The sequence below is a fragment of the Xiphophorus couchianus genome, chromosome 15 (genome assembly GCF_001444195.1).
Source record: "Xiphophorus couchianus chromosome 15, X_couchianus-1.0, whole genome shotgun sequence".
Classification (NCBI taxonomy): Eukaryota; Metazoa; Chordata; class Actinopteri; order Cyprinodontiformes; family Poeciliidae; genus Xiphophorus; species Xiphophorus couchianus.
This window is the reverse complement of record NC_040242.1, coordinates 18909990-18927771: the sequence shown is the minus strand read 5'-3', so window position 1 is coordinate 18927771 and position 17782 is coordinate 18909990. Positions and strand designations below refer to the sequence as shown.

Below are 17782 nucleotides of genomic sequence, written 5' to 3'. Positions count from 1 at the left end.
GTCACACATGAATACGTTTGTTCACGTGATTAGTCGTTAATCAACATGGCCGCTCCCTCATCCTCCAACTTCTTTGTTTGCGCCAGTGGAAATGTCCGGTTGTTGATCATGTGACTAGTGTGATGCAAAAAATGTGTTTCTATTGAAGTTTTGTGAAATAAATTTATTTCGATATGGTCAGAAAAAAAAACAAAAAAAAAACCATAGCGGCAAAAATGTTTTAGTGAGTTGGTTATTTCCAAATTGCCATTGGTTCCAGTATGTGAATTTATTTTCAAAATGTCAAATTGCACAATGAATGCCGCAACTGGATTGGCTGCTTTGCAAATGTTAGCCGTATCAAAAAAAAACGTTGCTAATTTGCACTTATGGTTGAGAGGCAGATTTTGTCTCTAGTGACATCTGCTGTTCAAAACGATAACTGCAGCGTGAGTCGTCAGCCAGAAGCAGCAGATTGAAAGGCATTTCGAACCATAGATTCCCTTTTCATTCCTTCGACAAAGTGCTTCCTAAACTGTCTAAATCCACCTTTCTGATTTCAACTCCACAATCAAAGCAGTTGGAGCAGCCACAAACCTTTCCTGGCCAGATATTACTGCTCATCTGTAGTCAAACTGTATTTGTCACTAGCCGTGACACGCGGTACTTGTCTACGCTTTGGACCAATGCGGTGGATTTGCGGCCTGAAGAGCAGGCGAGTCGGTGAATGGTGGTGCCCTCGCAGTCAGGCGCCCATCGCTGAGTCACGGTGACTCTCAGCTTCTGCCCAGCGCCGGCTAACTGCACTCCCGAGATCAACAGGGAGCAGGCTGTTCTGCCTGGCCGTTATTAAAGAGCTGTTTGTATTGCCTGCTGTTTTTTTTCATTAGCAGGAATCTTATATCATCGCCTCTGAATATTGCATGAGGCTCCGAGACGCTCGGTTCTCGTGACAACGCAGTAATTTTTCACAACAATCAAAGATGGATGAGCCTATTGTTCTAGGTAAATAGAGTGAGGCCTGGAGCCGGTGACGGCGACACTGACGCAACCATAAAGCGGGCTGGAGGTTGAGCAAGAATGATTGGAATCTATTAAAAAAAAAACACACACACACACACTCACTAAGTGCACCGTCAGACAAATAGAGCGGGCCGAGGTGAGGCAGCAAGGTAAATGAGGGGGAAAGAGGAAGGGACAGGACGAGAGAGGGGGAAGCAGAGCAAGAGATGAAGACAAACATGAGGAAACGGCAGGGGGTCGGATTATAAACTCAAACACACCAAAGCAAGAGACGGAGCTTTTGTTGGGTTAGGGAAAGTGTTTGGGAGAGAGCAACGCTTGCTGCCAGTACTTGCAAAGGCACCATGACGGGAGCTTAGAGGGTGGAGGTGGAGGGGGGGGGCCACGGTGCATTGCAGAGTACGACAAGCAAGACGTGCCAAACCCCTGCGGTGCTTTGCTCCACCACCTCTACAGCTGTTATTAGCGCAACATGGAGAAAACGACCCTCCAAGGACCAAAAGAAGCTGCCAGGCTGCAGAATCATCCACACCAGCTAACCACTGACAATGCCTCCCATTCTTCTTCTTTTAGCATGAAAGGTGCACTAAAACACAGAATCATGAAGAATTTAAAAGAAGATGCAATATGATAGAGATGCTGGGTAAAGTTCTCATTGCAGAAGTTAAGGGTGAACAGATAACTTAAGACATAAAGACACTCATACTTCAGAATTTAGTACCCACACAGAGTTCCTGCTGAAACCGAAAGACCCCCACGTTGGGATTTGAACCCAGGACCTTCTTGCTGCAAGACAACAGTGCAGGCCTACAGTTTGTAGAACCACCATTTGCTGAATTTGTAGGGGCGCGCCCTTCAGGGTTTGCCTACCTGCTTCCTGGAGACTGACATTTTTGCCTGTTTTTCTTTGCAAATTAGCTCCTTCTAAGTCAGATTGCGTAGAGAGCATTAGTTGACGTCTCTTGTCAAGTCGTGCCACAAATTCTCAATTGGATTTAGGTCTGTATGTTGTGTGAACCTTTTTACTGGATGAATATCTTCAATCTATATCAACAGAACTCACAATTTTGAAATGTCTTAAGATACGTCAAAATGTCCTTCCAATCCACTCATACATACATATCAATCGTTCTGTTGGAGTCTGGACCGTATGCTTAGGGTGAACTTACCACCCTTCGAGTCTTCTACAACCTCCAACTGGTTTGCTTCAACTATTGTCCTATATTGATGATTCTGGTGCCACTCAAAGTTTTATAGGCCCAAAAGTACAATCTGGGTCTCATGTGGCAGAGAACCTTCTTCTACGCGTTTGCTCTGTCCTCTGTTGTTTGTGGTTAAGCATGTCTTTTATGGCTTCTTGCCATTTGTCCGTAAAAGCCACCCAACTGTTCTTGTGGACAGTACAGCAAAAATCTGTCCATATGCAAAACATTTCATCTTCTTTCCACTTGTTGTTCACATAAAGTCCCAATACAATGTTGATAATTCCATAAAGTATGAATACCTTTACAAGAATTGTATTTGTTTACCGTATTCGCCCATTGCGCTAACAGAGGTTGGTAGAAGGTGCCAGACGCACTCTTGTTTTGAAGCTTTGACTGTCTGAGATCATCCTCATCCATTCCCTCGACACGCTAAAGCAACCCAATGCTACACCAACAAACAGAGCTCCACGTCTCTAACACACACACAGTCCCCGACTCCACCCTCCTCTCTTGCACACGTGTACTATTTGCAGGATGTGTCCTACACAGGCAACACACAGTCACACCATATGTCATCTCGCAAGCGGGCCTGTTCTTTCCAGGGGTGCTGCTACGCGATAGCCCTGCCCGGTCAGTCCCTCTCACGTTACCGCCTCCACAGTGCGCTGCTTCATTTACACATGAAATATTGATGTTCTTAATTTAACCCGCAGGGTGCTCGGATGTCCCTTCCTCACCTGAAAGGAAGGGACGCCTTTTCCAGGGAACCCATAGCCTCATTACCAAAAACCACACCCTGTCTGAGCCCTCATTGGTTGACGGGCTGTGTTTGGGTTTTGTTTTTTTAATGCTTGGCTGCTGCTGGTCAGTGCGAGCAGCTGGTGGTTGAGAGAGGTGGCACACCCTTTTTTGTACAAGTTCTAGCATGTGCTTGTGTTTGTAAGAGCCGACAAGTGACCGCATACTGTTTTCTCACTGGAGTGTTAGTGTTGCAGAAGTTTCTGAAATTACTTGAATTTCACACTTAACAAGGTAAATGGGTCCAAACAGGAGCTACATAGCAGTGTTGAGGTTGACAAGATACATCCAGGCTTGATTATTGCCCAACCTGTGTGGTCAAGAAATGACTGAAATAGAAGGGAAGCTCATTGTGTTAGTCTATTGCCCCAATGGCTGAAATGACTGGATGCAGGGTTTTTGCGTGTCTCATTGACTCAAATTTAACACTTTTTAAAAGACCATAATGAATTTATTTTAATACAGCAAAAATGTACAAAAGAAGATTTCATGTTTTATATCGTAGTACCAAGCTTCTGGCAACAGAAGTGAGCCAGTGGCAAAGATGAAGGTGGTCTGGCCAACTTGCAATTATTTGCGATAACAAACGCAATAAAAAGCTAGCTAGCAGCTAACAAGGATTTATTGGCAGCTAGTTAGCGGTAGCCTCTCACACTAGCCAGCAGCAATTAGCAAACACCTGGTGGAACTGCACATCTCTCGAGCTCATTATAGGAGCTGCTTCTCACTGAAATGCTGGTAAAAATGCTAAAGGGTTAATAGAAGAGCCATGTTGTGATGACTTCCTGAAGGCAGAGTTTTAGAAAGAGCAGGAATTTTTAAAGAAACAAAGTCCCAATTTAAGGACAATTAATTATGTAATCAAATTTCTTTTGATTACATAACATACATAGCATTTTTATAACTGACTTTTTACTTAATTTTAATATGAAATACAATGTGACTGGAAAACATAATACTGGACACTTAATAATTAAAAAAAAGAATTTAAAACTCAAGGATACACAGGCACCCTTTCCTTCACCCTATGATTTGACAGAAGTATTAGAGATCATAGAATCCATATTTGTTCCCTTGAAAGCCGAATCTCTCCTCTGGGTGGCTTTTCTTCCTGTCTTAAAGGCATATGTGTTTCCTTCTCGCCGTGGCGTGGGTGGCGAGCCGGCCAACACATGCTCAAACAACACTCTCTTTACAGCGAAAGTGATGCGACTCTTTTAAGTTTGTAGATATTTAAGTGTAATGCCCTGCAAGTGTTGCAATCAGTGCAGAATGGAGGATAATGAAGAAGCGCAAACCCAGTAGTGCTTTGGCCTGGTTTGCCTTACTAGGACAAGCCAACATGGAGTCATCAGCAGAAGCAGGAAGGTTTATTCAAACTCCCACTTGTCTTTCCAACCTCTCCACCCCCAACTCCTCCTTCAACATCCCAGTACCAGCATGCTCCTGTTGCCTAGCAACCCGCTGGGTCTTCTTAAAAGGGAAGAGAGATAGATAGATGCGTGTGTGTGTATCCACAGTTGAATGCGAAGGCAAACGCACTCCCTTCATAGTTTGACACAGCACAGCTCACCCAGACACAGCACATGGAGCTGATTGTAATCGTTTTATTGTTGACACATTTGTCTAGTCAAGTAAACAACATAGACTTGTTATGCTGTCTTCAGTTATCGCTTTCGTAATCGAGCATAAGAAAAATGACATAACACATGATAAAGTTTATGGTCTTTTATTTGAAAAAAAAAAAAAAATAATTAAAGACTAGCATGTACAACTTGGAATGAATGTAAACTGAACTCAGGACGAACAGTCGCGCAGACCTGGTGCGGCGTCGCACCCTCACTATGCTCCCCGTCTGAGTCGAAACAACAGAAGAATAAAAAAAACACAATAAACGTGAAGGCCAGTGATTCTCTCTTGCAAGAAAAAGAGGACAGACACTCCATCTCAGCGAAAAGAAGAAGAAAAAAAAGCTCACTGTAAGACTAACTCCTCCCCTCCTTTTTCGTAGGGAAGGACAAGCGACTACTAAGATGGCCGTCCGAATAACATAAAAACATGCCAAACGCTTTAAAATGTCAATTTTTTGGTAATTTTTTTTTTCCTTTTTTTTTATCTAGCATACAATTAAATCCCATTCCACTTTAATGCTTTTGAGTTAGAACCTGGTATATTCTCTCAACTAACAGTACAGGGTTCCTCTGCGAATACAAAAAAAAAAAAAAAAGAAACTGTACCAAACCAACAAGAGGACAGATTATAGTGGAATCAGCACGCTCTGGTAGTCCGGAGGAGGACGGATGAGTTGGGTGGGGGGCGGAGGGGGTTAGTGCTCCGGTCTCAAGCTGCATGCATGAAGAACAGAAAACAGAGAGAAGAAGAAGAAGAGAGATGGCCAGCCCAGACGGTTACCACGAGCATATGGAGCTGGGAGGAGTTGGCCCGATGCTTTAAATTTAGTCTGAAGGTCGTAGTTACAGGGTTTGTTATTGTTTTTACTCGTACTGATGCTGAACTGATCTTCATGTTGGGGGGCGGGAGGGACAGGAGAGAGAGGGCAGAATCACTAACCATCATTTTCATGCATTTTTTGTATTTTTTTTTTATATATATTTTTCCTGTGTGGACAGAAGGATATTTTAAGTCAACATTCAATTATTTTCTATACAGAAACAGTATGAATAAATGAACATTTTCTTCCAAGAGGTAAGTAAAACATTTTTTTTTCATGTTTTTTGTTTTGTTTTCTTCTAAGAGGGGAGGGCGAGGGGGGGTCAGGATGGGGCGGGCAAGCTTCACTTTGCGGTCATCATCTGTACAAACTCTGCAGAGACACAAAAAAAAAAAAAAACGGACAATGAGGTCACCAGTTTTAGGGCTCTGCCGCGATGGGCAGTCTCCTGCTAAATTCTTAAATGCTTTATTAATTTTTTAATCAAGCTGAGCAGGTTCAGAACACACATCCTAATTACTGACCCCCCCTCTTCCAAACAGCTTCTGCGTTCGGCTCATTAAACCGCCATGATTAAAAATGCAGGGCTTTGTGCACAGGGCGGCGGGGGTACACACACACACACACACACACACACACACACACACGAGCTAAAACGATAAACGTCGTAGAGAACGTGCGCCGATACGGCGAAACTCTGCTGAGACGGTGCCGCGTTACGACAAACAATACGTTGTAATCTGGATGTTATGCAACAGAGAAACTCAAAGCAGTGCATAATCGTGAAGCTTTGGTTTCTGAAAAGTAATATTTAAAACTAGAGACACACCGATCCGATATCGATATCTGTATTGGTTCGGATACTGAGTGTGGCAGATCTATTCAGTCTAATTCTATGGTTTGTTCTGAGCGGTGTCATTCATTATTTATTTTACATTATATTTAGAATTCCTAGTTGGACTTTCTGAACTATTTACAAGAAGGTTTGTTGCAGTGTATTTCTTTACATGTTTGACCAAAGTAGTCAACACAGTTTTTTTTGTCAATTTCAGTTTCTCTATTATTAATTTTCCATTGGCTGTTATACTTCTAATTGAACTGACTGAAAAAACTAAAGCTGTTTTTACATGTTGGACCAAACTTATAAAGCTATTGGTGTATTTAAGTGTGCTGTACTGGTGCAGGATTATCAAATACATTTGTAATAAAGGAAATGTTTTAAGTTAATCCAGCACCGTTGTATTGGATTGGCATCAGTCGATACCAAACATCAGATATCGGTATCGGAAGTGAAAAAAGTGGATCGGTGCATCCCTGGTTAAAACTTAAGTGTGTGTTCAGCTCCATCCAGCTTCCTTGTCCCTGCTGTAGGAAATCATTCACACAGCATGATGATGCCACCACCGTGTTTTACAGTGGAGAAGGAAGATCAATCCTTTTGGTTACTTTTTAATAACGCTCTTTTTCCAACATTTTAGTTGACAATTACTACTGGGAGGTTTGTACTTATCTCACATTTTTGGTTTTGTTTATTGATATCAGCGTAACCCCCCCCATAAAAAAAAACGAGTTAACCTAAAAATCTTGCCACCCTTTCCAGATTCCCACTTCCTCCTCCACAACTCTGCACTACTTTGTATCAGTATAGAAAACATAAAATCCCATTAAACTCTATGGTTATGTGAAAACATGGTGGCTTTTCTCCAAACTTTGAGCGGCAGTTTCCATCCAACGACGGATTCAGGTCACAGTTAGCTTGGAGAGATGAGCCTCAGTCTGATCCCCGCTTGTTAAAAACTCGTGCGTTTCATTTTCAGTGATCCCATACCTTCATAGTTGACCTGTCCGTCTCCGTCGATGTCTGCTTCTCTGATCATCTCGTCCACCTCCTCGTCTGTTAGCTTCTCCCCGAGGTTCGTCATGACGTGGCGCAGCTCTGCGGCGCTGATGTAGCCATTCCCGTCCTGGAAGGAAGTGACAGAATTCATCTTACAGCTTATTGTTTAGTAAAACGACTAAATGTTTGCAATGATTTCATGACAAAAACACCAACAACTTTTTCTCTTGTTTTCTTTCTCCTCAAGTCACAGCCTTCCAGCAGAGGTTCTCCCTGCGATATTTCCGTACCTTGTCGAATACCCGGAAAGCCTCGCGGATCTCCTCCTCGCTGTCTGTGTCCTTCATTTTTCTGGCCATCATGGTCAGGAACTCAGGGAAGTCGATGGTTCCGTTACCTGGAAAGGAGTGAGTCAAGGAGGCCTGTTTAATCATCAAAAATGGCAATCAGTTAAAAGGTGACTGATCAGCCGAAATAATGACATTATATCAGCATTTGGCTGATGAGAAGCAGCCAACTGAAAATGTTCATCCAGTGGTTTAGCTCTTTAGAGGCCTCAACTCTGGATCTGATCCATCACTGTTGCGAATTGGAAGAAAAACGACGCACTGCTCTGAAAATGTTGAAAAGTGTGGCATGCTTTTTTTTCTTTTGCATTTGTCTGATCTGATTTTAAATCTGCTCGTTTTTTTTTAAAAAGGATTTTCCAAATGACAAAATATTTTCAAAAATTGGCTTTAATTGTCCCCTTGTGCAAGTTGTACGACGAGCCGTGCTGTGTTAATTATTTTTTTTTAATTATGAGAATTTAGTCATAGCATCAAAAGAATTTTATTATTATTATTCCTTTGTTTAATCAGGTAAACCCCGTTGAGATCTAGATCTCATTTTCAAGGGGGACCTGAAACAAACTTCACTCCCCGTCGGGGAATCGAACCTGGGTCTCCCGCGTGACAGGCGGGGATACTCGCCACTGTACTAACGAGGAGAACACTAATAAAGACGCAAATTTATTAGGACGTCTGAAAATTACAAGAAAGTCGTATGGAGGAAAAAAAAACCAACCTAATTATTATTTTATACTCAATGGAGTAAGTCAACATGCTAGTGATACCCCACGTGCTACTGACAGCATTTAAGCTAACCCTGGCCTTTTGGCTAATATTAGCTTATACACTAATGTTTGCATACTGAGTGATCTTAGTCACTTTTAGTCGATGTGCTAGTTGTTCTACATGCTAGTGATAGCCCCAGGCTAACATTAGCCTTAAATAACAACAACAAACAACAGTAACAACAACAAACAACAGTAACAACAACAAATAACAGCTAAAATAACAATTTTAGCTAATTGTTGATATATTAGTCACATATATTGTAGCTTACTGTATAGAGCAAGTTGATGAGCGTCCACATTGGTATTGACTTACTTGCTACAGACACGTCAGACACATGCTACTGACACAATTGAAGCTAACCATAGCATTTTAGCTAATTTTCAGCAATAAAATGCTGGATTCCGATTGACACGCACAGAAATTTTTTAATTCCATCGCCATTCCTTTAACATGACATTATTTTTGCATTAAGAAAAACAAACCATTTTGGCCTGACTCTTGTATTTCGTCATAAAGTTGACTTGAATTAAAATTCAAAACAAACAGGCTTGTCAAAGAAGATGGGCTTGATTAAATCCCTCAGACGTCTAGAAACACACACAGTGCATTAGTGAAATAAAATGCAGATTTTCCAAAAATATAATCTTCAAAAACCAAAAACTTGATTAATGAATAAACTAGATTTATCGCCCATTCCTATGTGTATTCCTTTAAGGGTCTTGAATGAATCGGATCTGGAGAGCAAATCATCGCACACAGGATTCTGCACTTCAAACCAGATGCTACAGCTACACATCCTCGAGTCTTTCCATATCAATGTGAGAGCCAGAATGATTGAACGAGTGGCGGCGCTTCAAGTTGCCCTAACGGCAGCTGCTGTGCCAGTAGTGTCATATGTGTGTACTGTCGGATTAATATCCATGTAGCCGATGTCACAACAGGATTAAACTGGGATCAGACTCTCCTGACTGGAAGGAGCTCATAGGCTCCACGGCAGGAGGGGGAATCTAATGAGAGCTTCCTTTTATCTAGACCTGGAACTGTTAACCATCATAAAATATAAATAAATGGAAAACAAATGCACAGAAATACAGGGTTTTTGCAAGTTTCACTCCATTTTGCGATTCTCTACAGCCTTAATCATTGTTGCCAAGCTTTTTTGCACAGAATCCACCTAGCTTCGTATGGGCTATGAACGTCATCAAGCTAACTGGCAATAAAACTGCACTTTCCCATGACGGACTCAAAAAACCTAGTTAGCAAGAATAGATTAGCAGCTAGTTAGCGCTAGCATCAACCAAGTTGAGTCACAGAATGCAATGAAGATGTTTTTGCGTGACTCAAACTTTAGCCAGACAGGGAAAAAAAAATAATTCTAGATTAAACAACGCTACCATGACAGAATATAAGATTTATGATTAGGGCTGCAACTATAGATTATTTTAGTAACCGATTATTCTATTAATTATCCTGACGATTAATTGGATTGACACATTCTACAGATTTTTCATTTAACCACGTATGCCCGTTTCATACAATATCAGAAATACATTAAAAGATACGAATACACAAACAATTCAATTCATTTTTTGAACAACAAACATTTTATCATCTAAAATGCAATAACAGCATTCCAAGATGTCCTAATGCCTTAATTTTAGATAAAAGTATTTAAGGATGCATCGACATCCTGAATTAGGTAAAATGTCTGGAACATGAATGAATTAAAGGAGCCAAAACGATTGGTTCTGGGGTGGGTTTGTTTGGCTGATTAACCAATGAGAGCAGTCTTTGCAAGACATACAAGTAACTAACTAAAGAGTGTGTGTTTCTGTGTGTGTGTGGAATAAAAAGGAGTACGGTGATGTGATGGGGGGCAGATGGTGATCTTATGGCCAAGGGTGATCGTCTGAAACGTAGCAACGAGGAAGACTGGTGAGGAGATAACGGTACCAGCTCAACTGGAAAAACACAATCTGAGGGGAAAGGAAGGGTGACGGGAACGTTTAGCTGTTTGATCTGGATCGGTGAGGAAGGATGAAGATGGGGAAGAAGGCAGACTAGGAGAGAGAGAAGATGGTGGAAGAGAAAGAAAGAAAAAAAAGGAGAGAGAGGGCGGAAGGAAGTGAGTGGGCGACAGAGATGTGAAGAGGAGAGAATATAAGGAGTGAACTGAGTGGGAGACGGTGCGATTACACATAAGAGGTGCTGACGCAAACTATAGATGGTTGAGACATCTCGGCACACTCGTATGTGTGGTCATCGCGCTAACTCCCCTCCCCCCTGAGCGGTGGGATTGTGTAATGGAGAGTGATGCGTTTTGGGGTGCATGTTGCTTTATCGCATGTTAACAGCAGGTTGTGTAACAGAACGGCCAAAACCGGTCAGAAACCAGCGTCCGCGTTTCTTCCCAGATCACGTTTTCCACTAACATCGCACCGCTTCGTCCGTCTTGCTTGGCGCTCGTCATCGTCCGCTTGTTTGGTAAATAAAGCTGATTTTCAATGGACCGGCTCACATCCAATGGGGTACTGGATGTACAGCGGGCAGAGAGGTCTTATGTAACCACTTTTATTTTCCATTACTAGCTTCATTGCCGTCTGACCTAGATTGCATCAGCCAAGGGAGGCAGAGGCAGAACAAGGGAATGTGATGGTGTGTGTGTGTGTGTGTGTGTGTTGGCTCTTCAATGCAACTCGTGAGGGTGGCAGGATAATCTATGACTAAAGGGGCAATTGATTCATTCTGATCAATGTGGTTCCTATAAGCGGTCGCAAGGCGAACGCGATTGGGGAATTGGCATGTTTCATTTTCTACATTCCCTACTTTTTTCATACAGTTTTTTGTATCATTCTGCATATCTGGGTACAAAAGTTTGGTTTTGGATTCACAACATAAGGCTTTAACTGGACATTTGCTTAGCTGTGGTTTTTGGCACCTGGGCCTGCTCTGTCTCAGATTCCACTACCCTTGTACCTGCCTAAAGACGATTGGAGCATCCTGCAGCAAATGCAGATTCAGACAAACAAAAAAAATAAATCAAAATCACCAGCAGTGGATCATTGTTTGGGAATTTAGCCAAGTTAAAAGCAGAAAGTTGTGAAATGGTACTTTTTCATTCCTAAAAATCGATTTTAAAACCAAAATACTGATGGGTGAAATGGTAACATGAAACATTGACGGCAAATCATAGATAAAATAAGTAATTATTTTAATTAAATTCAGTGAAAAGCAGAATTTTGGCCATTTAGAAAAACGGAGAAGGGAATCCTGGGAATTTAGGCATTTTGCGAATTGATTTGACATAATTCAGAAGACTAAGATTCGATTACGAATCCGCTGGTAGATCGATTGAACAAAGACATGTTGAGTTTAAACGTAGTACTTGGGTAGAAATGGATCAGCTGGGCCTCCACCAATTGTCTTTCAAATAATTTTTATCAATCCCTGAAGTTCAGGGCTGCAGCTAATGATTATTCTGAATTTATTTTGCCATATTCTGCAGATTTCTTGTTAAATCACTTCAGCCTTTTTATGCATTAGAAGTAGCTACATTAAAAGATGCAAATAAAGAACTTAATTCTTTTAGTGTATGTTTTTTCAAAACCCTTGTTTTAAATGCAAAATGTTTGTATTTTTGTACAGTTTTAGCTTAATTACTGCTCTGGCTGTTACTTCAGCAATTACCTCTTTTTGAGTCCAGTTAATTAATCTATTACTAAATTAGTTGACGATTTCAATAATCAATTAATCATGATTAATTATTTCAGCACTACTGAAATCTGACCTAGTAATTTTTATTAACTAATTGGAGCACCTTTTGGTTGAGTTCATGTTTTTTGTTGTTTGAAGTGTTTATAAACCGAACATAGATTAGTTTTTTACGGTTAATAATTTGAGTGTAGGCCTGTCACAATAAGCAATAAATTAATTAATTGCATAATAAATTAAAACAAACACAATAATTCCCATTTGCATAGTTTATTGTTTTCCTCTTTTCTCTCTTTCTACCAAAAACTGTTTGACTAAAATCCTCAATCTGGTGCTTTGGTCTCAACTAGCGGGTTTTTTGAAGGACACCTTTTTCTTCATAATTAATTTTGTTTGTTTATTTTAAATATCTAAAATGTCTTCTAGTTCCAGTGTTAAACATTGGTTGGAATTTAAAATTTATTGACCTTTGAGAATTATAATGCCATTGAAAATGCTCTCAAAACCCCCCCAATATTATCGTTTATCATAATAACTGATCTCTGGCCGATCCATTAACGCCTTCCTATAAATTAAAAGCGCTAATTCCTAGTACGGCGGCTGTGATCGTGCGGCGCCGAGAAGCAACGCCGACTCTTTTGACAAATGGCCTGTTCTGAAAACTCCACCTGCTCATCCATATCAATGACATAGTGGACTCGGATGGAGTCGAACGCGCAGTGACTAAACTGCTGACACAGAGGGATACGTCATCTGACAATAAAGCTGGCCCGCCAGTTGGCTCGGACAGTTGGCGAACAGTTGGCAGAGAAACGCAAGGAGATGGGCAACAACACAGCTGATGTGTTTGGAGGCAGGACAATAATGGATGCCTCAGCTAATCCCCTGTTCTCTGTAACGGGGGGGTTTAACCACTAAAGTCACGCAATGACAGAAAAATCACAGCCGTATCCCTGAGACAACAGCAGCAACTCAAATTAATTCCTAAGAAGAAAAATGGGTTGGGAGCGCTCACTTTCTGCACTCCTGTTGCAGCTGACGATCGTTTTGCAGATTAAAAATGAGGGAGCATCATATTAACCTAAATATTAAAAAGCCTTCCATTTCGCTTGCAAAATTTGAGTAAATTTGGGGATTTGCCAGCATGTGGGCCAGAGCAGAGCACTCGCCGTTTCCTGCAACACATTTTGGTTGACTGAACATGACCCACGCAAATGAACCCAAATGGTTCCCGACGCGCCGAAAAATGTTGGCATCAATTATTTTCAAGGTAAATGTGAACAGATGAACTGAACCAAGGAGGAGTTTTGGTGGCAACGAGTTGCAGCGGCATTCAGAAGTTCTCGGAAAAACATCAAAACCAACTTTAATGAACCAGCTGCCAAAAAAAACCCAGTGGGATTCGCTTCTTCATATGGTCAACTAGCAACATGTTCATTAAAGGAGGCTACACAGTAGTTTGTGTCTATTTTCTATATGCAAGGCAGCCATGTTGGATTGTGGTGTTGGTGAAAACTGCAAGGAAATTTCAACTCCTAAGTAACTTGGTTCCTTTTTACAACTCCAAAATTGAAATTTTCAAATTCAATAAAATTTTTAAACAGTTTATTGAGTCCAAAGGTAAATTAGATGTTATAGCTCATATTAGCCAAGATTCTTTAAGAGTTATTGTAGAAGCTGATGGATGTGGGCAGGCTGGATCTCCTGTAACAGTTTTTATTACAGGGGTTCTACTGAAGCCTCTGACTGAAGACATTCAATTGTAGAACAGGATGATTGTCATTTTATTAATTTGATTAAGAAAATTGTGAAATTTTGCTTACAAAATGACACTAGGGATACTTTTACCAATGAAACCAGACATTTTTCTATAACTGGCTCCAGTCATCAGCCCTTCCTTCCTGTCCATTTTATACATCATAGCTACGATTTTCAGTCTATAAATGCTCCAATTACACTGCAAACTCTTACAATGTATTTTTGGTCTAGTTTGTAGCGTAAATATTTTAGTACACTTGAAATGAGACAAAAATAACAGGGAACTTTTCAGCAAAATGTAGGAGCTTGTTTTGAGTAAATGATTCTTTAACGCTGATGAAAAAGTTATAGTTATAAGTGAAATAATCTAACAGTATAACTATTGTTTTTCCATCAATATAAATGAATTATTGACTTAAAACAAGCTTGCTGAAAAAATCCTTGTTAGTTTTGTGTTACTTCAAGTGTACCAAGATATATATCCGATTTGATAAATGAATAAGAATCATATTGTAACTTCTTCATTTTTGGTGCGATTCCAAACTTCCATCACAAAACCTGCAGCACGTTCCTGGCCAGGAAAAGCTTGAGAACGAGTAACGACAACTGAAACGAAACGAGCGTGTGCCACTGACCGTCAGCATCCACCTCGTTGATCATGTCCTGCAGCTCGGCCTCTGTGGGGTTCTGGCCCAGCGACCTCATGACGGTGCCCAGTTCTTTGGTGGTAATGGTTCCGTCGCCATCCTTGTCGAATAAGGAGAAAGCCTCCTTGAACTCTGCAGGGTCAGAGAAGGGAAACGTGTCTGAGTTAGGCAAACGCAGTCAGGTGACACCAGGGCTTTCCAGCGGCTAATCGATTTCTGATTGGGATCGTCTGGAACGCTGTCGTGAATCTGATGAGCTTTGACTGTCCCCAGAAATCCGGCCGAGATTGTGACAGAAAGTTTTAAAAACAACTAAAAACACGCAGCAGGGAGGCAGTATGGAGCTTTAGCCTTGGGAGTGTTAGCGTCAGCTAATTAAGCACAAAATGGGGTTCGGCTGAAAAGAAACAAGAGCTTCCAGTTTTAGACCAAAGCGCCACGTTGCGTCTTTATGGTGAGAACATAAAGGTGCTTATTGTGTTTGAAACCAATCAGAGGCCTGGACAGAAAAGTGCCTATTCAGTGCAATTTTATAGGTTGCAGTTGTGACTCATAACTGCTGTGAATTCTTCATCCCCTTATGTCCTGCTCATTTTGAACAGCTAATGATCTGCCAAGGGAAGAGAAGGGAAGGAAAAGGACAGCCTGCTGCCAAGTCCTTCAATGTTCCGTTTCCCTTCATGCGATGTGGAAGCAGCCAGAACGCCTAATGAGAGACATTACCTTACACGACTGCTGGACTTTATTGAATAACGCGGAGCTGGATTTAATCCACCGAGAGCTGGTACACAAAACAACAAGGAGGAAAGTTTTGTTGGGAGTGGAAGGAGTTCTTACCTGCAATCTGCTCCTCTGTTAGTTGGTCAGCCTGTGGTTGGGGGGGGGGAGGGAGAAGAGACGGGTTAGTCAACAAGGAAAGCATTTTAGATAACAGAAATTCCTCATGAAGCCCCAGCCTGACCGGCTTCACTGCAATCTAAGGAGGCCCTTAGAGGTATGTGTTTGACCTTTAAGGAGGTCAAACACATACAAAAGCAAATATTTTTTAACAAGGCTGAAAGAAACTAGTTTTTTTCCAGCCGTAGCAGTGAGGATGGATTTCTCATATTTGGAGGCTACAAGTCAGAGCAAAATATCTTCACTCAACCTACTTGCTTCAAAATAAAGGCCACAAAAGTATCAGTTTTATATGCAACTGCAACTAACAATTTAGTAAGCGATTATTCAGACTATTAATTATTCTGACAATTAATCGAATAAAAATTGGCGCAAACTGCAAGATTTTTCATTTAACCACTTGAGCCTTTTTTATGCATTAAAAATACACTTAAAAATCCCCCCCAAAAATAAGAAAATAAACATTTTATTGCCTAAAACACAATGACATTATTTATTCAGTTAACGCCTGATCATTTGTAGAAAAGGATGCATTGATTAATGATTGGATAGCAAAAGATGCTTAATGAGTAGAACATATTTACAGACAAAAGTTTTTTTTTTTAAACTTATATGGAAAATGTGTATACATGTTTACAGTTTTGGCTTAATTACTGCTCTGAGGTATGTTATTTTTTCAGCAAATATCCTTGTTTTGGAGTTTGTGTACTCCAGTTGACAATTTCTAAATTAGTTGACGATTTCAATAGTCAATTAATCACAATCAATCATTTCCGCCCTACATTTTGGGCTGTTTTTGGTCTCAAATCAGCAATAATCAAGAGCCTGACAAACTGCTTGGTTGTTGTTCATCTCCATTTCCCCAAATATTTCCAAGCAGCTGAATTTATATTGCTGGAAAGCAAAGGAGAAATAATAGAAGCTTTCCATCAGCTAGCAGTGCACAGCAACAAGTAGGGGTGGGGCAGTGCTTCCAGGCAAAACTAACTCCTCCAGTGCCAGGTATTTTTGCCGTTTTGAAACAATTTGTCTCCAGTCCAACGTTGGCATAATAAAATAGAATCAGTTATCGGACCTGGCTTCCCCGGACAGTAAAGGCTCATCAAAGCAGTTTCTGAATAGCTGTCTTGTTCGAAAGATAAGAAAAGGTAGATATTGACAATCAAAAAGAAAAAACAAGCAGGCAACACTTCAAGATACTGTAACAAAGCTGTTAAGTAGGCCTTTCACAAGAACAAATTTTGCTGGACAATACATAACCCAAGTAATTACTGCGATAAACGATAATATTGTCGTTTTGAGACCATTTTTAAGCAGCATGTTGACAATGGCCCAATTGTTCAAGTTCGCTCTCTCAAAGACTCGCAACACCGTAATTTTGTAAAGAACTTTAACTCAGTAACTGGAAGATATTTTAAACATCCAAAATAAATAAAACAGAACAACCAAAAAACAAAATAAATGAAATAAACACACAAACGAAACCAGGAATAAAACAGACTGTGTCTGTAAACAAAATCTGACCTTCCAAAAATACTAATCACGACAATGGAAACGACTGAGCTCATTTTAATTCATCATGTGATTAATTGATGAACTGCTTATGGATAAAGTGTTGCCTCCAGACCAACCGGCTGGCCTGGTCGTCCCCCTCTCTCACCCTGACCATTATGGCTTCCATCATGCATCAAGCTTCAAATGCTTCCAAACCAACTTACCCCCACCCTTTCTTTTTAATCTCATCAAAAAAAAGAAAGAAAAGACTAGAATAAAAGTGTGAAGAAACAGCTACTGGTGTAAATGACTCTGAAGATATTTTTATTATCATTGTTAACAGACCAGTCTGACTGACATCCGTGTGCTTGGCAGTAAAGAGGGGGGACACACACAGAGCAACTCTTTTATATACACACGCAGTCTTCCTCCACACCAATACTTTCCATCCCTGCGTTTCCTGTGAAGCGCCCAGCCCTGCTTCCATTGTTACGTTTGTGTGTTTATGGAGTGTTTCTCGTGCTGATGCAATGAAAAAATCATCCCGGAGTCCTGTGACTCCCGGAGACCAGAACCTCGTAACGAGCGCGGCGCTCCATTTTGGAAATTAACTCAGCAAATTGAATTTGTTGCATAAGGGTTAGATTAGTTTAGGCTGGGTTGGCATTTAGCAGAGCGCCACATGACCGCGCTGCCAGCTGACCTTTTGCTTCCTCTCAAACAGAGAGACGTCTCGTCGCGGTGGACCGGGCGGCGGCAGGTATCGATCGGCATGTAGTCGAGTTTCGAATGATTAGATGACCCGACTGAATGAGTCCAAGGTTTCTGCAGGCTTCACTGATGCAAATTTAGGAAAGTATAGT

The 17782-nt window shown here is 41.0% G+C and overlaps 1 protein-coding gene and 1 long non-coding RNA gene across 2 annotated transcripts in view; one reads left to right on the top strand and one right to left on the bottom strand.

Moving 5' to 3' along the window:
- Nucleotides 1-4718: 4718 nt before the first annotated feature.
- LOC114158311 (calmodulin) overlaps nucleotides 4719-17782 on the bottom strand; it is a 19060-nt gene continuing 5996 nt past the window's right edge. Inside the window, exons 2-6 of the mRNA XM_028039673.1 lie at nucleotides 15366-15396; nucleotides 14517-14660; nucleotides 7585-7691; nucleotides 7286-7421; nucleotides 4719-5829 (exon numbers count right to left, since the gene is read on the bottom strand). Of these exons, the coding sequence (XP_027895474.1) occupies nucleotides 5801-5829; nucleotides 7286-7421; nucleotides 7585-7691; nucleotides 14517-14660; nucleotides 15366-15396 (447 nt within the window). The 3' untranslated portion in view covers nucleotides 4719-5800. The remainder of the gene's footprint in view (nucleotides 5830-7285; nucleotides 7422-7584; nucleotides 7692-14516; nucleotides 14661-15365; nucleotides 15397-17782) is intronic.
- LOC114158312 (uncharacterized) overlaps nucleotides 16813-17782 on the top strand; it is a 22924-nt gene continuing 21954 nt past the window's right edge. The window contains exons 1-2 of the long non-coding RNA XR_003598388.1: nucleotides 16813-16823; nucleotides 17648-17654. This is a non-coding gene — a long non-coding RNA (uncharacterized LOC114158312). The remainder of the gene's footprint in view (nucleotides 16824-17647; nucleotides 17655-17782) is intronic.